We start from the raw sequence: 23,875 nt of genomic DNA, 5'->3' as shown, positions 1-23,875 counted from the left end.
ACGGCCTTGCTGTGCTGGTACTGCGAACGGCTGAAAGCAAGGGGAAACTACAGCCGTAATTTTTCCCGAGGACATGCAGCTTTACTGTATGATTAAATGATGATGGCATCCTCTTGGGTAAAATATTCCGGAGGTAAAATAGTCCCCCATTCGGATCTCCGGGCGGGGACTACTCAGGAGGATGTCGTTATCAGGAGAAAGAAAACTGGCGTTCTACGGATCGGAGCGTGGAATGTCAGATCCCTTAATCGGGCAGGTAGGTTAGAAAATTTAAAAAGGGAAATGGATAGGTTAAAGTTAGATATAGTGGGAATTAGTGAAGTTCGGTGGCAGGAGGAACAAGACTTCTGGTCAGGTGACTACAGGGTTATAAACACAAAATCAAATAGGGGTAATGCAGGAGTAGGTTTAATAATGAATAGGAAAATAGGAATGCGGGTAAGCTACTACAAACAGCATAGTGAACGCATTATTGTGGCCAAGATAGATACGAAGCCCACACCTACTACAGTAGTACAAGTTTATATGCCAACTAGCTCTGCAGATGATGAAGAAATTGAAGAAATGTACGATGAAATAAAAGAAATTATTCAGATAGTGAAGGGAGACGAAAATTTAATAGTAATGGGTGACTGGAATTCGAGTGTAGGAAAAGGGACAGAAGGAAACATAGTAGGTGAATATGGATTGGGGCTAAGAAATGAAAGAGGAAGCCGCCTAGTAGAATTTTGCACAGAGCACAACTTAAACATAGCTAACACTTGGTTTAAGAATCATGAAAGAAGGTTGTATACGTGGAAGAACCCTGGAGATACTAAAAGGTATCAGATAGATTATATAATGGTAAGACAGAGATTTAGGAACCAGGTTTTAAGTTGTAAGACATTTCCAGGGGCAGGTGTGGACTCTGACCACAATCTATTGGTTATGACCTGTAGATTAAAACTGAAGAAACTGCAAAAATGTGGGAAATTAAGGAGATGGGACCTGGATAAACTGAAAGAAACAGCGGTTGTACAGAGTTTCAGAGAGAGCATAAGGGAACAATTGACAGGAAGAGGGGAAAGAAATACAGTAGAAGAAGAATGGGTAGCTCTGAGGGATGTAGTAGTGAAGGCAGCAGAGGATAAAGTAGGTACAAAGACGAGGGCTGCTAGAAATCCTTGGGTAACAGAAGAAATATTGAATTTAATTGATGAAAGGAGAAAATATAAAAATGCAGTAAATGAAGCAGGCAAAAAGGAATACAAACGTCTCAAAAATGAGATCGACAGGAAGTGCAAAATGGCTAAACAGGGATGGCTAGAGGACAAATGTAAGGATGTAGAAGCTTATCTCACTAGGGGTAAGATAGATACTGCCTACAGGAAAATTAAAGAGACCTTTGGAGAGAAGTGAACCACGTGTATGAATATCAAGAGCTCAGATGGCAGCCCAGTTCTAAGCAAAGAAGGGAAGGCAGAAAGGTGGAAGGAGTATATAGAAGGTTTATACAAGGGCGATGTACTTGAGGACAATATTATGGAAATGGAAGAGGATGTAGAGGAAGACGAAATGGGAGATACGATACTGCGTGAAGAGTTTGACAGAGCACTGAAAGACCTGAGTCGAAACAAGGCCGCCGGAGTAGACAACATTCCATTAGAACTACTGACGGCCTTGGGACAACCAGTCCTGACAAAACTCTACCAGCTGGTGAGCAAGATATATGAGACAGGCGAAATACCCTCAGACTTTAAGAAGAATGTAACTCCAATCCCAAAGAAAGCAGGTGCTGACAGATGTGAAAATTACCGAACTATCAGTTTAATAAGCCACGACTGCAAAATACTAACGCGAATTCTTTACAGACGAATGGCAAAACTGGTAGATGCAGACCTCGGGGAGGATCAGTTTGGATTCCGTCGAAATGTTGGAACACGTGAGGCAATACTGACCCTACGACTTATCTTAGAAGAAAGATTAAGAAAAGGCAAACCTACGTTTCTAGCATTTGTAGACTTAGAGAAAGCTTTTGACAATGTTGATTGGAATACTCTTTTTCAAATTCTAAAGGTGGCAGGGGTAAAATACAGGGAGCGAAAGGCTATTTATAATTTGTACAGAAACCAGATGGCAGTCATAAGAGTCGAGGGGCATGAAAGGGAAGCAGTGGTTGGGAAAGGAGTGAGACAGGGTTGTAGCCTCTCCCCGATGTTATTCAATCTGTATATTGAGCAAGCAGTAAAGGAAACAAAAGAAAAATTTGGAGTAGGTATTAAAATTCATGGAGACGAAGTAAAAACTTTGAGGTTCGCCGATGACATTGTAATTCTGTCAGAGACAGGAAAGGACTTGGAAGAGCAGTTGAATGGAATGGATAGTGTCTTGAAAGGAGGATATAAGATGAACATTAACAAAAGCAAAACGAGGATAATGGAATGTAGTCAAATTAAATCGGGTGATGCTGAGGGAATTAGATTAGGAAATGAGACACTGAAAGTAGTAAAGGAGTTTTGCTATTTAGGAAGTAGAATAACTGATGATGGTCGAAGTAGAGAGGATATAAAATGTAGACTGGCAATGGCAAGGAAAGCGTTTCTGAAGAAGAGAAATTTGTTAACATCGAATATAGATTTATGTATCAGGAAGTCGTTTCTGAAAGTATTTGTTTGGAGTGTAGCCATGTATGGAAGTGAAACATGGACGATAACTAGTTTGGACAAGAAGAGAATAGAAGCTTTCGAAATGTGGTGCTACAGAAGAATACTGAAGATAAGGTGGATAGATCACGTAACTAATGAGGAGGTATTGAATAGGATTGGGGAGAAGAGAAGTTTGTGGCACAACTTGACTAGAAGAAGGGATCGGTTGGTAGGACATGTTTTGAGGCATCAAGGGATCACAAATTTAGCATTGGAGGGCAGCGTGGAGGGTAAAAATCGTAGAGGGAGACCGAGAGATGAGTACACTAAGCAGATTCAGAAGGATGTAGGTTGCAGTAGGTATTGGGAGATGAAGCAGCTTGCACAGGATAGAGTAGCATGGAGAGCTGCATCAAACCAGTCTCAGGACTGAAGACAACAACAACAACAACAATTATACTGTTTAATTATACTAATTATACTAACTTTCTTAGTACTTTCTGTACAACATGTCTAAGTACAAAAGACCAATAATACGCGGCAACATTTATGTAACTGAACACACTATAATAATACTGGAAAGAAATTCGAACTACTTTGCTACGAATTGTATTAGGAGTCATCTAGGTATATGACCGCAATTAGTATGATCTGTTTGAATAAATCGAATAATTTTTTTGCATGTATCTAGATCACTACAATGATTACTAGGCGACTGGTAGTAATCGCTACAGGCAACGTACCGTAGTTACCGCAGCAAATCGTCACAGTTGTCTAATCAGCTTTCCCATGACAAGATTTCTAGCTACTACTTTCCGAACTCTTGTCAAATATAGCCAACCGTCAACACTTACAAAAGTCAAACAACATCATGAACCTCAACTGCATCTACATCTACACCTACATGATTACTCTGCAATTCACATTTAAGTGCTTGGCAGAGGGTTCATCGAATCAGAATCATACTATCTCTCTACCATTCCATTCCCGAAGAGCGCGCGGGAGAAACGAACACCTAAACCTTTCTGTTCGAGCTCTGATTTCTCTTATTTTATTTTGATGATCATTCCTACCTATGTAGGTTGGGCTCAACAAAATATTTTCGCATTCGGAAGAGCAAGTTGGTGACTGAAATTTCGTATAAAGATCTCACCGCGACGATAAACGTCTTTGCTGTAATGACTTCCATCCCAACTCGCGTATCATATCTGCCACACTCTCTCCCCTATTACATGATAATACAAAACGAGCTGCCCTTTTTTGCACCCTTTCGATGTCCTCCGTCAATCCCACCTGGTAAGGATCTCACACCGGTCAGCAATATTCTAATAGAGGACGAACGAGTGTAGTGTAAGCTGTCGCTTTAGTGGACTTGTTGCATCATCTAAGTGACCTGCCAATGAAACGCAACCTTTGGCTCGCCTTCCCCACAATATTATCTATGTGGTAATTCCAACTGAAGTTGTTCGCAATTTTAACACCCAGGTACTTAGTTGAATTGACAGCCTTGAGAATTGTACTATTTATCGAGTAATCGAATTCCAACGGATTTCTTTTGGAACTCATGTGGATCATCTCACACTTTTCGTTATTTAGCGTCAACTGCCACCTGCCACACCATACAGCAATCTTTTCTAAATCGCTTTGCAACTGACACTGGTCTTCGGATGACCTTACTAGACGGTAAATTACAGCATCTTTGTGCGAAAAAACTAAGAGAACTGCTCAGATTGTCACCCAGGTAATTTATATAGATCAGGAACAGCAGAGGTCCCAGGACGCTTCCCTGGGGAACACCTGATATCATTTCAGTTTTACTCGATGATTTGCCGTCTATTACTACGAACTGCGACCTTCCTGACAGGAAATCACGAATCCAGTCGCACAACTGGGCCCGCAGCTTGATTAAAAGTCGCTTGTGAGGAATGGTATCAAAAGCTTTCCGAAAATCTAGAAATACGGAATCAACTTGAGATCCCCTGTCGATAGCGGCCATTACTTCGTGCGAATTAAGAACTAGCTGCGTTGCACAACATGTTTTCTGAAACCATGCCGATTACGTATCAGTAGATCGTTCCCTTCGAGGTGATTCATAATGTTTGAATACAGTATATGCTCCAAAACCGTACTGCAAATCGTCGTCAACGATATAGGTCTGTAGTTCGATGGATTACTCCTACTACCCTTATTAAACACTGGTGCGACCTGCGCAATTTTCCAATCTGTAGGTACAGATCTATCGGTGAGCGAGCGGTTGTATATGATTGCTAAGTAGGGAGCTATTGTATCAGCATAATCTGAAAGGAACCTTATCGGTTCCACAAAACAGCGTAAATTTCAAATGTTTGGAGGGGAAAGCGGTAACATAGAACTGATATGTTTTTGGGTAAGGGCAGTCAGACTGATTTCTTTCCAGTATTTCTCGATTGCTTCAGGCTGTACTGTGAATTCTGGGTGGCTGCTGTTGGAACTCATTTTTGGTTTTCTACTTCTTTCCTGCAGACGCCTTTATTCCTCGATCATGAATCGTAACTTTCCTATTCACCCTGCAATAAGACTTACGTAGCTTTCGCTGCTTTTATGTAATTTACAGCTTGATGAAAGAGCTGCTGTCTAAGCTTGAAAATTCTACGTTTGATGGTGTCATATTTTGTTGCTATTATTGAACAATCACGGCGACAAGGTAGGACGATGATCACTGTTTAAGAACGAATAAATTAAAATTACGTGCTTAATTTTGAATAAGCAAAAGACTATTAATAATATCAATAATGACAATAATAGTAAAAGCAGGACAACATAAGACGGATGGATAGCGACTGATGGACGAGGAAGGCCTTTTAAAATTTTTGATTCGAAGTCAAAGACAAAATTTTCGTTTTACGAGAATGTCATGGAAGATCGTGAAGAAACGAACATACGACAGGAAGTGCGTGGACCACTGTGACTTTTGGGGCTATCGAGTATGTGAAATGGCCAACGTGTGCAAAAAGGACAGACGAACTACGCTAGGCATAGCGTGTTGACAAAAAGAGGTAGTGTAGAAAATGAATAAATGCCAGTGAGATAGATAAATGTCACAGTAATTCCTAGCTGACCCATAAGCGAAACGTAATAGTAATAATAATAATAATAATAATAATAATAATAATAATAATAATAATAATAATAATAGCTGTAAACAACAAAATAAAAAGTGTCAAGAAGGTACCCAAAACTGAATAAATAACTGTAAAATGGTAAAAAAAAGTGGAAGAAAGAGTTGTCTGGAATTCTTCACTGTGAAAACCCTAGGGGAAGAAGGTTTAGTTAGCCTCCAGCTCGGAAAGGATTTTCTTCCTTTGCGCACAATGGACCTTTTCCTTTCAACGTATGAAAGCTGTCTCTTGAGTTTCCCGTATCTGTTAAAGATGCCAACTGTAATGGATGTATGTATAAGTGTGGTGTCATATTTGTGTCGTATGGTGATGAGAGAAGGGAGAAGGTGAAAACCGCTGACGGCACATATCCTACTCCTCTCGAATAACGCCGACCTTAATGTCCTCACCCTGTGTACAGATCATCATCAACAGTGGCAGACTCAGATGCTCACACGCTCAAAACCGCACCGAAATACGCTTAGAATATAAATCGCTCATCCAAAAACAGTCTTATGGGCCATTCTCTTGTAAAACTGCGCGTCTTACTGCGAGGAACATTTGGATGAAGAGAGGAACTTCGGTAATGCGAAGAAACAAAATATTGATACAATAGGAAATTGAAGGCAGCAAAATGTTGCCAACCTCTTGATGCATACTTCTTTAGGCAAGACGAGCTCTACATGTGGAAAACCGCCGATAAAGGTGCACCATCGTCATTTCATCACCAGACTTCACTCTATGCTATGTAATCAATGTCACCAACTGCACAAAAGTACAAGCTTACGTTACAATCCGCTTGACAGAAGGCACATTATGACCCTGACATATCAATATCATAATTTTAAAATGTAGTTAGTAAGGCGCTTGGTACTGGACCGGTTGAATACAAAAGTTGAATGTGAAAAAGTAGGTTTAGTTACTTCTGCATATTTTCTGTTTGACTTTGCGTTGACCACTTCACTGAAATCCCAGGCTTTCACTTCACTTCAGAGTTTGAGTAGCTGTACAACACTATCAAACCAACAGAAAAAGTTGGTTGTTCAGATAGTGTATTTATTTTAAGCAGAGAGAAATGTAGTAATGAGTCACAACATTGAGATATGTGTGGTTTTGGTTCTATTATGTCGATATTTTGTTTCTTCGTGTTACCAAAGGTCCTCTGTTAAACCTTGAATTGCTGACCATTCAAATGTCTCTCATTGTAAGAAGCGTAACTTTGTATGCTATTGGCTGATACAAGTGTTTTTGGGATGAGCGATTTATATTCTAAGTGCATTTTCCAGCGGTTCTTAGCGTTCGAGGTCACTTCGTAACACCAATAGTTTATGTATTTTGTGTATAAGTTCTCTGCCGACATTGTACACTAGTGTATATACATAGTCAAGATCTTTGGTTGTTATGTTAATTATTTTGGCATTTTAAGAAATTGTATTGTAACTTGTAATGGTACTTGAATTGTGTAACCATTACGGCAGCTCAACTCAACCTCTCGATACCAGCAATATTCTACTGTTTTTCTGTAAAGTAGTTGACATATTTCTGAGACAACATTCAGATCTGATTTCATTAATATAGAGATACTTTGATACATCGATATGTTTATATTGCCATGATATTATTCTTATGTGTATTCTTTCTTTTGTCACTATGGTCTTTGACGTACTTGTAACTCTTGAGCGGTTATTAGTTAGTTAGAGAGTCGGACCTTGAGAAAGTTAAGTCTTGGACATCATGTTGGAAAGACGCATATTGTAGCCAGTTTATAAAATGTGAACTTTAACAGTGAGGAAGATATTTCAAGTATGCTTTGTATTGTGAAGTGATGTTTTGTGTGTTACGTGATATTGCAACAAAAACAGTAAAAATGAAGTGTAACTTAAATTCGGAGTGCTGATTATTTTTTCACATCACCATTGTGCTAACTTTGAAAGGTTTAATCTCCAAGAATGGTTTGTGAAGGGCATCTACAAAACTTTTGAATATAGCAGAATAAAACCTAGGCCTCTTTGCATCCAAGCTTGGAATCATCACCACCTAGATTTTCGACGATTGAGCCATGATTTTACAACGAGACCAGCATGGGAAACATGAAAAGATGAGTGTCTAGTTTATTCATTATTACATGAAATGACCTTATCAACTGTGCTCTAATGACACCTGCCACATAATAACTTTGTAGTTGCCCAAAAATGCAGTATTTAGCAGCGTGAGCAACACCACAATCATTATTAAATTTTGACCTTTGTTGTGGTAGGGTTGTTAGAAACTGTACCTCTTGGTTTTTGTATGTAATAGTCTGTGTATGTAATAATTTGTAAAAACTCTGTATATTTTACTGGTCCATAAGCAGCGAAACTAAATGTATAACCTATAGTAAAGCCCTGCCGCTACAGAAGTAATTTGGCGGGACTGGAAGAGGTGGACCTGGCGCGCAAGCTGCTTGATTCCTTTGTGGTAAGTGGCAAATGGTTCAAATGGCTCTGAGCACTATGGGACTTAACATCTGAGGTCATATCAGTCCCCTAGAATTTAGAACTACTTAAACCTAAACAACCTAAGGACATCACATACATCCATGCCCCAGTCAGGATTCGAACCTGCGACTGTAGCAGTCGCGCGGTTCTGGACTGAAGCGCCTAGAACCGCTAGGCCACAGCGGCCGGCGGTGAGTGGCAAATTGAGCTCTGACTGTGTTACTGAATAGTCAGAAGCAGCCTTGGTCAGCTTATTGTGGTTATTGTAAAGGTGTAAATTAAGGCTAGAAGAGCTTGCGAACATGTAAATTAGCCTCGGATGGAATTAAAGTGGCCTGTCGACTTTGGTGGTGGTGGTGGTGGTGGTCGTTAGTGTTTAACGTCCCGTCGACAACGAGGTCATTAGAGACGGAGCGCAAGCTCGGGTGAGGGAAGGATTGGGAAGGAAATCGGCCGTGCCCTTTCAAAGGAACCATCCCGGCATTTGCCTGAAACGATTTAGGGAAATCACGGAAAACCTAAATCACGATGGCCGGAGACGGGATTGAACCGTCGTCCTCCCGAATGCGAGTCCAGTGTGCTAACCACTGCGCCACCTCGCTCGGTGTCGACTTTGGTATCATTACTGGCCATATTTGGTTAAAGTTACAACTCCAAGAAGTTATATTTGCCATTTTCTTAATTTTGTGTGTTAGTATTTACAACTGATTATGGTTCTTCAAACCACACCAGTTTAAAGGACCCATAAGCTACTTAACTAGTGTGATAAATGAAAGTAGAGGTTCCTTCTGAGGAAGTGTAGCAATCAGTACAATCATTTATTCCGCACCAAAACTTATAAATAGTAGCAGTACTACCCATTTGTATACACTAACTTCATGTGGAAGTTTCTGAAGACTGTAGTAATAAGTACTGTTTGAAATCCTGATATTTTTTGTGACAGTTAATTAAAACAATAGTAGTTCATACTATTGCTAGTTAGACTTTGTCATTAGGTTCATATTCTGCACTTCTGCATTTGTTCATTACATTAGATAGTAGTTTTTGTGTGCTGGCCAGTGTGGCCGAGCGATTCAAGGCGCTTCAGTCTGGAACTGTGCGACCGCTGCGGTCGCAGGTTCGCATCCTGCCTCGGACATGGATGTGTGTGATGTCCTTAGGTTAGTTTGGTTTAAGTAGTTCTAAGTTCTAGGGGAATGATGACCTCAGACGTTCACCAAGTCCCATAGTGCTCAGAACCATCTGAACAATTTTTAGTAGTTTTTGTCAACAGCAGTGTTATTGTGAGACAGTGTGTACTACTTTACCTTTATTGGTCATTCTGTGTTCTGCATAAGGGTTAACTGTTGTGTTGTTTGCTAGGGAGAGTTACTGTATAATATTGAGAGTAACTGTGTTAGAAGAGATTAGTTAGTGTGTCAAGTGAGGTTAGTTTTCTTAGGTGAAGTTTATTTCCACCCTTCAGAGAAAGTTAACATTGTCAACGATTCAAATGGTTCAGGTGAAGTTTATTTCCACCCTTCAGAGAAAGTTAACATTGTCGACGATTCAAATGGTTCAAATGGCTCTGAGCACTATGGGACTTAACATCTATGGTCATCAGTCCCCTAGAAGTTAGAAGTACTTAAATCTAACTAACATAAGGACATCACACAATATCCAGTCATCACGAGGCAGAGAAATGTCGACGATTGCTGGGGCCAATAGTGTTACATCTGCATGCCAGTTTTTAATTGGTGACATTGATAGGTTTCTTGCCATCGCCTCTCTACCTGCTACCGGCCAAATATTGCGGATGAAAATTCCTCCTGCTATTAGGATTCTAACCAACTACCTCTGAGTCGAGCACAGGTGCACAAGCATACTTCAGCGACCTCGGCTACAGAGGGATTTCTAAATAGCAAATCCCTGCTGGTTGACTGCTTAGAAGCTGCATAACGAATCAAATAAATATAAGTACAAAAAAACTGAAAGGTTTACCTTACCTAAATACGAACAAGAGTTGCCACATAGTCTACAGACTGCTGTGTTATCGGTAAACGAGACGCATTCCACCACTGACTTCTTAAGTAATAGAACCCAGTACGTTGTCCTCAATGGTGATTGTTCATCGGAGGTGAGGGTATCATCCGGAGTGCCCCAGGGAAGTGTGGTAGGTCCGCTGTTGTTTTCTATCTTGATAAATGATCTTTTGGATAGGGTGGATAGCAATGTGCGGCTCTTTGCTGATGATGCTGTGATATACGGGAAGGTGTCGTCGTTGAGTGGCTGTAGGAGGATACAAGATGACTTGGACAGGATTTGTGATTGGTGTAAAGAATGGCAGCTTACTCTAAATATAGATAAATGTAAATTAATGAAGTTGAATAGGAAAAAGAATCCCGTAATGTTTGAATACTCCATTAGTAGTGTAGCGCTTGACACAGTCACGTCGATTAAATATTTGGGCGTAACATTGCAGAACGATATGAAGTGGGACAAGCATGTAATGGCAGTTGTGAGGAAGGTGGATAGTCGTCTTCGGTTCATTGGTAGAATTTTGGGAAGATGTGGTTCATCTGTAAAGGAGACCGCTTATAGAACGCTGGTGCGACCTATTCTTGAGTACTGCTCAAGCGTTTGGGATTCCTATCAGGTCGGATTGAGGGAGGACATAGAAGCAATTCAGAGGCGGGCTGCTAGATTTGTTACTGGTAGGTTTGATCATCACGCGAGTGTTACGGAAATGATTCAGGAACTCCGGTGGGAGTCTCTAGAGGAAAGGAGGCGTTCTTTTCGTGAATCGCTACTGAGGAAATTTAGAGAACCAGCATTTGAGGCTGACTGCAGTACAATTTTACTGCTGCCAACTTACATTTCGCGGAAAGACCACAAAGATAAGTGAGATTAGGGCTCGTACAGAGGCATATAGGCAGTCATTTTTCCCTCGTTCTGTTTGGGAGTGGAACAGGGAGAGAGGATGCTAGTTGTGGTACGAGGTACCCTCCGCCACGCACCGTATGGTGGATTGCGGAGTATGTATGTAGATGTAGATGTAGATGCTCTCGCTGGAGTAGGGAGCCGTACCTGTGGCGCCGGGTAGACGGCGAACTCGAGCTTGCTCTTCTTGGAGAACTCCTCCGAGAGCTTCTCCATGACGAGCGAGGTGAAGCCGGAGCCGGTGCCGCCGCCGAACGAGTGGAAGAGCAGGAAGCCCTGCAGGCTCTCGCAGCCGTCCACCACCTTGCGCACGCGGTCCAGCACCGTGTCGATCATCTCGCCACCGATCGAGTGGCGGCCGCGCGCGTAGTTGTTGGCCGCGTCCTCCTTGCCGGCCACCAGCGACTGCGGGTGGTACAGGTCGCGGTGGCTGCCCGTCCGCACCTCGTCTGCGCACGTTAACACCGTTTACCACAAATTACAAAAACGGCTAACAAGATGTCCAACTAGCTCCATTTTTCAAAATACACTACTGGCCATTAAAATTGCTACACCACGAAGATGACGTGTAAGGAGGAGAAATGCGTACTATCACGTTTCCGACTTTGATGAAGGTCGGGTTGTAGCCTATCGCGATTACCGTTCATTGTATCGCGACATTGATGCTCGCGTTGGTCGAGATCCATTGACTGTTAGCAGAATATGGAATCGGTGGGTTCAGGAGGGTAATATGGAACGCCGTGCTGGATCCCAACGGCCTTGTATCACTAGCAGTCGAGGTGACAGGCATCTTACCCCCATGGCTGTAACGAATTGTGCAGCCACGTCTCGATCCGTGACTCAATAGATGGGGACTTTTGCAAGACAACAATCATCTGCACGAACAGTTCGACGACGTTCGCAGCAGCGTGGACTATCAGCTCGGAGACCATGGCTGCTGTTACCCTTGACGCTGCATCACAGACAGGAGCGCCTGCGTAGGTGTACTCGACGACGAACTTTGGTGCACGAATGGCAAAACTTCATTTTTTCAGATGAATCCAGGTTCTATTTACAGCATCGTGATGGTCGCATCCGTGTTTGGCGACACTGCGGTGAACTCACATTGGAAGCGTGTATTCGTCATCGTCATACTGGCGTATCACCTGGCGTGATGGTATGGGGTGCCATTGGTACACGTCTCGGCCACCTCTTGTTATCATTGACGGCACTTTGAATAGTGGACGTTACATTTCAGATGTGTTACGACCCGTGGCTCTACCCTTCATTCGATCCTTGCAAAATCCTACATTTCAGCAGGATAATGCAGGACCGCATGTTGCAAGTCCTGTATGGGTCTTTCTGGATACAGAAAATGTTAGACTGCTGCACTGGCCACCACATTCTCCAGATCTCTCACCAATTGAAAACGACTGGTCAATGGTGTCACAATACGCCAGTCACTACTCTTGATGAACTGCGGTATCATGTTGAAGCTGCCATCCTAGCTCTGTTTGACTCAATGCCCACACGTATCAAGGCCGTTATTACGCCCAGAGGTGGTTGTTCTGGGTACTGATTTCTCAGGATCTATAGACCCAAATTGCGTGAAAATGTAATCACATTCAGTTATAGTATAATATATTTGTCCAATGAATACCTGTTTATCATCTGCATTTCTCCTTGGTGTAGCAATTTTAATGGTCAGTAGTGTATTATGGGGCAAGAAAGGGGCGGGGGATAATATTTTTATTTTTTCATTTGGCCCCAGATATTTATTCAGCCAGCTTCTTTATACGAAGATCGAAAACGGAATATTACGCAAATTACACTACGACTAAGGTCGACATCTGATACACAAACGCCGGCCGCGGTGGCCGTGCGGTTCTAGGCGCTCCAGTCTGGAGCCGCGCTGCTGCTACGGTCGCAGGTTCAAATCCTGCCTCGGGCATGGGTGTGTGTGAGGTTCTTAGGTTAGTTAGGTTTAAGTAGTTCTAAGTTCTAGGGGACTGATGACCACAACAGTTGAGTCCCATAGTGCTCAGAGCCATTTGAAGCATTTTTTTTGACACACACACACGCACACACACACACACACACACACACAGAGAGAGAGAGAGAGAGAGAGAGAGAGAGAGAGAGAGAGAGAGAGGAGAGAGAGCGAGAGAGAGAGGGAGAGACAGAACACCAAAACATTATAATTGCCTGGCTAATGGGTTTTTAACCCACCTTTGGACGCAAACGCAGCAGCGATCCTGGGTGATGTGGGTTTGACATGTCCTTGAAAAGTTTCCGGAGGTATGTAGCACCAGATGTCTGTGCACAGGTCGTGCAGTTCCGCAAACTACAAGCCGCTGACCTGTGAGCACTAAGCCGGCATCTGATATCGTCCAACATGTGTCCATTATATGCAGGTCAGGCAAATTTGGTGGTCAAAACGTCACCGTTAGTTCAATATCATTTTCTCATGCTCCTCAAACCACTATAGCACGATTGTGACCTTGTGATACGAACAGTGCCGTCGCCATTGGGGAAGACAAGAAGCATGAAGGGGCGCAAGTGGTCACCAACAATATTCATGTAGTCCACAGCTGTCACGGTACCTTGGTATGTGAAATGGCCAACTTGTGTAAAATGGGCAGATGAACTACGTTATGCACAGCATGTTGACAAAAAGAAGCAGAGTCAAAACGAAAATGGACAAATGTCAGAGTCATAAATGCATCTTACAGTAATTCCTAGCTGACCCATAAGCGAAACACAATAATAATAAACAATATAAAAAGTGTCGAGAATGCGTCCAAAACTGAAGAAATAATTGCAAAATGGGAAAAAAAGTAGAAGAAAGGGTTGTATGGAATGGTTCACAGGTCCTATGGGAGCCGAGGTGAAAGTCCTCCATCGTATTATACTGTCCCCACCGGGCTGCATCCATGGCGCGGTGAAGCCATTCGCCTGGAAGACGGAGAGTTTGGACGCGACCATCGACCTGATGAAACAAGGGACGTGATTCGTCCAACCAAGCAACACATTTTCATTGATCTGTTGTCCAGTCTCCTTCACTCTGTGCCCACTACAATCGTAACTTAGGATGTTCAAACAATCTACGGGAATAAGATCAGGTGATATCGTCGACAACCACCGATATTTCGACAGCTGCACAGCCCACCGTTTCCAGAGCGCAAATGCAACGAGATAGATCACCAAAGATATTTAAAACCTCGATATGTGGGGAATGTGCATAAAAACAACACACACACACACACAAACACACACACACTCTGTAAACTCTAGCGTCACCACACAAACAAAGATGACCAACACAGGGATTATCCATAAAATATTAATTACCATTGGGTTAGATTGCATTAACAGTGTCCCTCTATTGTTTAATCAGTGAGAGAGCAGGTGTCTCAGCAGAATTTAGGCAAAACCTCCGTCTCTATTTCTAAGGCCACTCGCTAATATAATCTCAACTGTTTCCTTACTAACACTATCCCAATATCTGGAAGTGCTTACCAGTATCTCCATGTTGTTATATTCCATAGGATGATAAGTGACAAGGCAAAGTTATGCAGTAGCAAATTTGATAGGCTGTAGCAGGCTTATATGACTTTTACGCTCGGTACATCTGTAGAGAAAGCATATGAAGATATTAAAAGGGTAATGTAGTGCGTAAAGGGAAATGCATTTGTTGGGGAAGGAATAGAAGCAAAGGTTTCAGGAGAATATAAGCTTGGGAAAAGGAACGAGAGAAGAGAAAGACTAATTGAGTTCTGTAATAAATTTAAGCTAGTAATAACGACTACTCTGTTCAAGAATTACAAGAGTAGGAGGTGTACTTGGAAAAGGCCGGATGATACGAGAAGATTTCAATCATATTACATCATGGTCAGACAGAGATTCCGAAATCAGATACTGGATTGTAAAGCGTACCCAGGAGCAGGTCACAATATATTAGTGATGAAGAGTAGGCTGAAGTTTAAGACATTAATAAGGAAGAATTAATATGCAATTAAGTGGGATATGGGTGTACCAAGGAATGACGAGATACGCTTGAAGTTCTTTAAGGCTTTAGGTACAGTAATAAGGAATAGCTTAGTAGGCAATACAGTTGAAGAGGAATTGACATCTCCAAAAAGAGCCATTACTGAAGTTAGAAAGAAAAACATAGGTAAAAAGAAGATAACTGTAAAGAAACCATGGGTAACTGACTAATACAGAAATACAAGTCGCTGAGGAATGAAATAAAGAGGAAGCTAAAACGAAATTGCAGCATGAAAAATATGAAAAAATCGAAAAAGAAATAATTATCGGAAGGACGGACTCAGCATACAGGAAAGTCAAAACAACGTTCTGTGACATTAAAAGCGAGGGTGGTAACATTAAGAGTGCAACTGGAATTCCACTATTAAATGCAGAGGAGAGAGCAGATAGGTGAAAAGAACACACTGAAAGTCTCTATGAGAAGAAATATTTGTCTGATGTGATAGAAGAAGAAACAGGAGTCGATTTAGAAGAGTTAGGGGATCCAGTATTAGAATCAGAATTTAAAAGAGCTTTGGAGGACTTAAGATCAGAAAAGGCAGAAGGGATAGATAACAATCCATCAGAATTTCTAAAATCATTGGGGGAAGTGGCAACAAAACGACTGTTCACGTTGGTGTGTATAATATATGAGTCTGGCGACATACCATCTGACTTTCGGAAAAGCATCATCCACACAATTTCGGAGACTGCAAGAGCTGACAAGTGCGAGAATTACCGGACAATCAGCTTAACAGCTTATGCATCCAAGTTGCTGATAATCATATACAGAAGAATGGAAAAGAAAATTGAGGATGTGCTAAATGACGATCAGTTTCACTTTAGGAAAGGTAAAAGCACCAGAGAGGCAACTCTGACGTTGCGGTTGATAATGGAAGCAAGAGTAAAGAAAAATCAAGACATGTTCATAGGATTTGTCTACGTAGAAAAAGCTTTCGACAATGTAAAATGGAGCAAGATGTTAGAAATTCTGAGAAAAATAAGGGTAGGTTCTAGGGAGAGAGGTACAAGAATCAAGACAGAATAATAAGAGTGGCGGGCCATGAAAGGAATGCCCGGATTAAAAAGGGTATAAGACAGGCATGTAGCCTTTCGCCCCTACTCTTCAATCTGTACATCGAAGAAGCAATGATGGAGATAAAAGAAAGGTTCAGGAGTGGAATTAAAATTCAAGGTGAAAGGATATCAATGATACGGTTCGCTGATGACATTGCTATCCTGAGTGAAAGTGAAGCACAATTATTTGACCTGCTGAATGGAATGAACAATCTAATGAGCACATATCATGGTTGACAGTAAATCGAAGAAAGACGAAAGTAGCAGAAATGACAACAGTGAGAAACATCAGGATTAATGATACAAAGTAGATGAAGTTAAGGAATTCTGCTACCCATGCAGCAAAATTACCAATGACAGACGGAGCAAAGAGGACATCAAAAGCAGACCAGCAATGGAAAAAAGGGCATTCCTCGCCAAGAGAAGTCTACTAGTATTAATCATAGGCCTTAATTTGAGGAAGAAATTTCTGAGAATGTACGTCTGGAGTACAGCATTGTATGGACTGTGGGAAGACCGGAACCAAAAAGAATCGAAGTATTTGAGATGTGGTGCTACAGACGAATATTGAAAATTATGTGGACTGATAAGGTAAGGAATGAGGAGGTCCTGCGCAGAATCGGAGATTAAAGGAATATGTGGAAAACACTGACAAGGAGAAGGGACTAAAGTGAAAACGAAGCTTCTTCACACATATTGCCAAGGCTGTTTCGAGTACGCTGCAGACGTTTCGCTGGAAAGCCTTCACACATCATGCATACGTCCCGATCCTTCCCCCTCCCATTTCCATAATTTTGGAGCCCTGAAGAAAGACATTCGTGATGCACAGCTGGGTACAATCATGGTTTCGTAGGCAATCGCAGACATTTTTCCATTAAGGCACTGACCAGCTTTCCTCGCAGTGGGGTAAATATACTAATAATTATGGCGATTAATTTTGAAATAATAAACAGTTTACTTACTTTTGTCTCCATTCTCTCGTTTTCATTTGATTGCCCCTTATATACAATTTGTTCAAACACCAATACGGAACAATAAGATTGGAAGACCTAAAGAGAAGTGCTCGGATTACAAAGGGCGCAAGGTAACGGTGCCATCTATTTCCTCTTCTGTCCAGTCTGTATATAGAAGAAACGAGTGAGTAAAAGTGACTTGGGACTAAAAATCAAGATGAAAGAATATCATTGTTACGATTCGCTGATGACTTTGATATCCTCAGTGACAGTGAATAAATGAATTACAGGACTTTTTGAAATGGAGAAACTGAGAAAGAATATGCATCAAAGATAAATCAAAGGAAGACGAAAATACTGGGGAGCTGCAGGAATGAGCTTAACGACAAATTTAACATCAAAATTGGGGATAATATAGTAGAAGTCAAGGACTCCTACTACTGTGGAAGCAAAATAGTTACGTCAGAAGAAATAAGGGCATAAGGAAATAAGAAGCAGACTAGCATAAGAGAAAACAACATTCCTCGAAAAAAAAAAGTTAGAACCAAGCATTGGCCTTAATTTGAGAATGAAACTGATAAAAATGAAGTCTGTATTGCAGCGCTGTATGGAAGCGAGTCACGTTCTGTGAGAAAATCAGAGATCAAGGACGCTGAAATGAGGTGGACTGATAGAATAAGAAACAACAAGTTTCTTCACAAAATGAGATACGAAAGGAATGTTTACGAAACGTTAACGAAAACAGATAGGAGCATTAGACATGTGTTAAGACATCATGGCATAGCTTCCATGGTACTAGACTGAGTTTTAGAGGGTAAAAGCTGTAGGGGAAGATGGAGACTGGAACACATCCAACAAATAATTGACGATGTAAGATGGATGCTGCTCTGAAATGAAGAGGGTGTCAAAAGAGAGAAAGTCGTGGGAGCTGTAACAAACAAAATCGAAAGACTAATGAACCTTTGAAGAAAACAACAAATAAATAAATTCATGCATTCAGCAGATGTTTGAAACAGCTTGCTTAGGCAGTAATAGTGGGATCAACAGTTGAACGTGGCTCCGATTCATAGCGCAACTTTGAATTCTTCATAAATACCTAAATACAAAAAACACAAATAATTGTACGTGACAGATCAACGTGAGGTTCAATCTGAGCACCGATATGATACCTGAAGCTAGACAAGACGTTATTAGCGGGAAGTGGAAAGAAATCTTCAGCCAGACGAGCACATTTCCCCCAGAACAGAAGATGAAGAAATTATCACTGAGAACCAAACAATCATGTCTGAATCAAATGAGGCGTTTGACACGACAGAAACGGGAAAGCTCGTAGCAGATCAGAGAACAAATGATTAGGATAGTGACTGAATTCGATGTAAAAGATTCGCGAAATGACTTGTGAGTACCTAGGCTATATGTGTATTTGAAAAATAAAAAATAAAATAGAACAGCTGTTGAATAATTATAATGAACTGAGAGCTAATCCCTTCATATTTGAGAGTCAGCAACAGCTAAAGGGATTTGCACCCTGTGGTCTAAAGTGGGACAGCTGCTGTTCTGATATAAGGTGCTTTATCAAGGAAAAATACCGACAGACCTACGTCACCATGAGAACAGCGGTTGATGACCAAGACTGAAGATCTGAGAAGACACATTGGTGGGCTTGAAGCTGGTAAAATGTCAAAAAAGCTGGAACGGTACTGTGACAACATTGTCAGGAACTTATGAGCACACAGCCGACGAGAACCATTGAACCAACAACAGAGTCAAAGTCTAGATATACTGAATTAAATGGAAGTTATTTATAACGTCTCCTCAGCTCCAGGTACAAAGGACGTACAAATCGAAAAAAAGATAATGTTCTATTTTGTAAGTCGTAAGAAACCTTATACGCATACTTTATGGTACCAAGGACGGACGAAATATGGTATCTTCCAAACAAAAGAGGAAATAATTCCATTTTGGGCGATAAAGAACATAATTACAGCAAAGTGTCATCATAATGTGCTAGAAAATGGTTAGCAGCGAGTGTATTGGGGCCGAGCATTTTTATATCAGCGAACAGTTCTGGCACAGTGCTCCCTAGATTATCGCGGTGCGCATCTTATTGACGAAAGAACAAGTTAAACCTAAAGCGCTGGGAGAAAATAAACACTCTGAGCAGACGGCACCATCATAGATACTGTGACATATTGCATCTGTTCCATTAATACCGACCGGGACGTTAAAACCAATCTTTCTTCCTTCCTTTAGCAACTTCAACCATCAATTTTAGTACAGGAGTCAGTTTCCTCAAGGCATGGAGGTCTATGGGAACTGGGCACTATAGTAGAAATCTGGAGATAAACCGTTCAGGACAAGGGCAGCCAGAAAATTCGGTGAAAGTGGAGATTAAAAGTGAAAATATTGTTTCTCAGTTTTTGGTAACTTGGGACTTATTTTCCATTCTAACGAGCACCAGTGTATGTGAAATTGCAATGAAGAATATAGTTAATAACCAATTACATGAGACTTTACTTGATTTGACATACTTAAAAAAATGAGTGAGGAAGGTGGACATGTCAGTTACGGTCTAGTGCTATGAACCAACCCAGCATTCATTTGAAATGATCGGAGGTAAACCACGGCAAACTCAAATCGAGGTGGTTGGACCATATAAACAGGTTTAAATCATATTGACATGGGCCGTTTTCCTAACACGAAACACATTTTAGTAAGTTACAAATACTATGTTACTCTCAAGTGACAAATACTGTACACTCTCAAGTGGAACTGAAGTAATTTTGTATGAACAGTTATAGGATTAAAACAATGCGCCTGACCGGCAGTCGAACCTGGGACCCATGTGAGGACAGATTGTGGAAAGCTCAATCGATACAGCACTTGCCCGTGAAAGGCAAAAGTCTTAGGTTCGAGTCCCTGCCCATTACACAGTTCCAGTCTACCAGGAAGTTTCACATCAGCGCACACTCCGCTGCAGAGCGACAATTCATTCTGGATCTCTAGGGTGTCATACACTGAAATCAGTGACAAATCAGATACATTATTAAGTGCAACTGAAACACTTCTACCGAGCGAGATGTCCAAGATACTGGATTTGCATTTGGGAGGTCAGCGGTTCGAATTCCGGGCGGCCATCAAGATTTAGGTTTTCCATGGTTTCCCTAAACTAATTAAGACAAATAGCGGACGGTCCCTTTGAGGAGGCGACGGACGATTTCCTCTTCAAACAGAGCTTGTGCTCCGTCCCTAATAACTTTGTCGTCTGCTAGGCGTAAAACCATCTTCCCTCCTTCCTTCTTTCCTGATGAACTACTGCGGAGAACAGAAGATGTTTGCTAGGCTGAAAACTTCAGTGGGTATTTGAAAGCCGGAACATACTGTATAATAGCTTTTAGCTGTTGGGGGAATCTGCGGAAGATTTATGTCACAAACGCTGCACGTGTTTCTGAATAGCAGTTTCGGATGTGTTCACAAGCACCTGTTTTTGAATAGCAGTTTCGGAAGTGTTCACAACAAAGACCATTCCTCTCTCTGGGCTCACTGGATAGATTACTCCATTTCTTTTGAAACACCCATAAACCTCATAAGCTAGCAAATGCACTGCGATGCCGTGTAATAGTACCCGGCTTGTTAAAGAGAGGGCTGTATGGGGCCTATTATATGTGGCTTAGCTGTCTCGCTTTTGATGTGCAAATATTGTCCGTGCGTGAACAAAGTTGTCATCACATATGTCACAAGATGTTAGAGGGTGAAAGTATGTAAATTAAACAGTGATTCACTTGGACTGTTGGTAGTCTTCACGTCCAATCTGCCAGATAAGCACATGTGTCTCTAATTATGTCTCTAGCAGACAGGTTTAGAAATAAAGCAACGAGAGTAGAGTCGAGTATGGTGATCAGGAACTGCACGTCATCTTTTCTCCTTACAGAGCTGAATTACTGCGATATACATTTCCTACACGATCTGATTCGAATCGGTTATCTATGGATTGAGCTAGGACTCATTACGCATCTCGGATATCTACAAAGATATTTATTCCTGCGGAAGAGACCTTTGTCCTGTACAGTGTCCATGACGCGTACTTGAAAATCTCAGGAGTAATAGATCCCAAGACAAAGGAATAGTGACAGAGAACTTTACTGTGAGCACTGGCCTGACAATTGGCAGTGTTCTGGCAAACAACAGTATGGCGACGTAAAGCTAGTGTGAACATCCTGAAGAAAATATTATTATGGCTGAACAAACGTAGTACAACAGCCATGATGGAAAAGGACTGAGCTGTTGTGGCACTCGGACGCTGCATGCGAACTGTTTGAGTAAACAGACGCCCCTACCTGCTTCAGAGAAAGAAGGAACACGAGCTCTTTTGCTACTCGTGTGAACCGGACATAAGGAACAGCAGTGAAGTCTTTGTTACTTGAATAACTCTATGAGTGAGCTAAGAGAAACAGAAGAGGAAAACGTCGGGCTTTATCGTCTCTGTCGTAAGAACGAGGTGTTGCCAAATCAGTTTTCCGCATTTCAAGTTACTTGATTACTCCCTACTTTTTAACCAAAGTTTTATTTTCATCTAAAGTTTTATGGTTTCCGTTGAGGTAGGTACTAGTCTAAAGGAAGACGAAATTGACACACCTGTATGTAAAAGGGTCGAACTATCGTGTTAAAGACGACAAGCATCTATGTCAGAAACGCTGTGCTGTGTTCCTACTGTATAAAACCGGAGAAGACATCTGAGTCTTGAACGACGCCGTCCCAGACAGCGAAAATTTTTCGCAACGAAAACTGTAGTCAGTCGAAGTTCTGAAACATCTGTTTGTACATCTTACTCGATGCTATACTATTTTTTTCTGCCGTGGGTTATTTCCTCAAAAGAGTCCTAATATATTATAACCAGTGTACCATTGTACAGCGGGACCCAAAAATCGGTTAACCTTTGAAAATGCGCCAATTCACGGAGTAATGTAGACAGAGATAAAACTTGACACTTGTGCCTGAAATTACATGGGTATTTATTGACACCAAAACGAGTGCAGAAACCGGTCAACAGATGGCACTGGACAGCAACACTCACAACAGCAGAATCTGGACTACCTAAAATCCTAGAACTGTCGTGGAAACCCCACTGCCTGACGAGAAAGTCACGGTATGGTGTGGATTTACAATACCAATCGTGATCTATTTTCCTTCGAGGATATTCGGTTTGCAGCTTTTCAAACTGTCAGCGTCAGGTGCGAGGTACGACGATATGTTACAGAATCGCATCATCGCTAGCCTAGCGGCTAAACACGTGTAGGAAGGTACCACTTTGATGCGGGATGACACTGTGTGACTATTGGTTGATGCTGCGCGGGATTAGCCGAGCGGTCTTAGGCGCTGCAGTCCCGGCGGAGGTTCGAGTCTTCCCTCGGGCATGGGTGTGTGTGTTTGTCCTTAGGATAATTTAGGTTAAGTAGTGTGTAAGCTTAGGGACTGATGACCTTAGCAGTTAAGTCGCATAAGTTTTCACATACACATGGGTTGAAGATTTACGATTGACCTGAAGTCGCAAGCCTACCGCAATCATCCTACGTCATTAGCAATGCTAAAAGACGATATCCGACGGCAGTGTCTCGCCGTACCTATTATACAGTGCTCTTCTACATCTACATCTACATGACTACTCTGCAATTCACATTTAAGTGCTTAGCAGAGGGTTCATCGAACCGCAATCATACTAAAAATGGCTCTGAGCACTATGGGACTCATCTGCTGTGGTCATTAGTCCCCTAGAACTTAGAACTACTTAAATCTAACTAACCTAAGGACATCACACACACATCCATGCCCGAGGCAGGATTCGAACCTGCGACCGTAGCAGTCGCACGGTTCCGGACTGCGCGCCTAGAACCGCGAGACCACCGCGGCCGGCTCAGTCATACTATCTCTCTACTATTCCACTCCCTAACAGCGCGCGGGAAAAACGAACACCTAAACCTTTCTGTTCGAGTTCTGATTTCTCTTATTTTATTTTGATGATCATTCCTACCTATGTAGGTTGGGCTCAACAAAATATTTTCGCATTCGGAAGAGAAAGTTGGTGACTGAAATTTCGTAAATAGATTTCGCCGTGACGAAAAACGTCTTTGCTGTAATGACTTCCATCCCAATTCGCGTATCATATCTGCCACACTCTCTCCCCCATTACGTGATAATACAAAACGAGCTGCCCTTTTTTGCACCCTTTCGATGTCCTCCGTCAATCCCACCTGGTAAGGATCCCACACTGCGCACCAATATTCTAACAGAGGACGAATGACTGTAGTGTAAGCTGTCTCTTTAGTGGACTTGTTGCATCTTCTAAGTGTCCTGCCAATGAAACGCAACCTTTGGCTCGCCTTGCCCACAATATTATCTATGTGGTCTTTCCAACTGAAGTTGCTCGTAATGTTAACACCCAGGTACTTAGTTGAATTGACAGCCTTGAGAATTGTACTATTTATCGAGTAATCAAATTCCAACGGATTTCTTTTGGAACTCATGTGGATCACCTCACACTTTTCGTTATTTAGCGTCAACTGCCACCTGCCACACCATACAGCAATCTTTTCTAAATCGCTTTGCAACTGCCAATGACCTTACTAGACGGTAAATTACAGCATCATCTGCTCTTCACAACATCGTTCCTCGACTACAGGTATTGT

The 23,875-nt window shown here is 41.8% G+C and overlaps 1 protein-coding gene across 1 annotated transcript in view; it reads right to left on the bottom strand.

Annotated features, from left to right (window-relative positions):
• Positions 1–23,875, bottom strand: part of LOC126266866 (tubulin alpha-1B chain-like) — a 68,906-nt gene that overhangs the window by 24,524 nt on the left and 20,507 nt on the right. The window contains exon 3 of the mRNA XM_049971488.1: positions 11,305–11,606. Within this exon, the coding sequence (XP_049827445.1) occupies positions 11,305–11,606 (302 nt within the window). The remainder of the gene's footprint in view (positions 1–11,304; positions 11,607–23,875) is intronic.

Source organism: Schistocerca gregaria, chromosome 4 (genome assembly GCF_023897955.1).
Source record: "Schistocerca gregaria isolate iqSchGreg1 chromosome 4, iqSchGreg1.2, whole genome shotgun sequence".
NCBI lineage: Eukaryota > Metazoa > Arthropoda > Insecta > Orthoptera > Acrididae > Schistocerca > Schistocerca gregaria.
The sequence above is the reverse complement of the archived record's forward strand: the minus strand, read 5'-3'. Positions and strand labels throughout refer to the sequence as shown.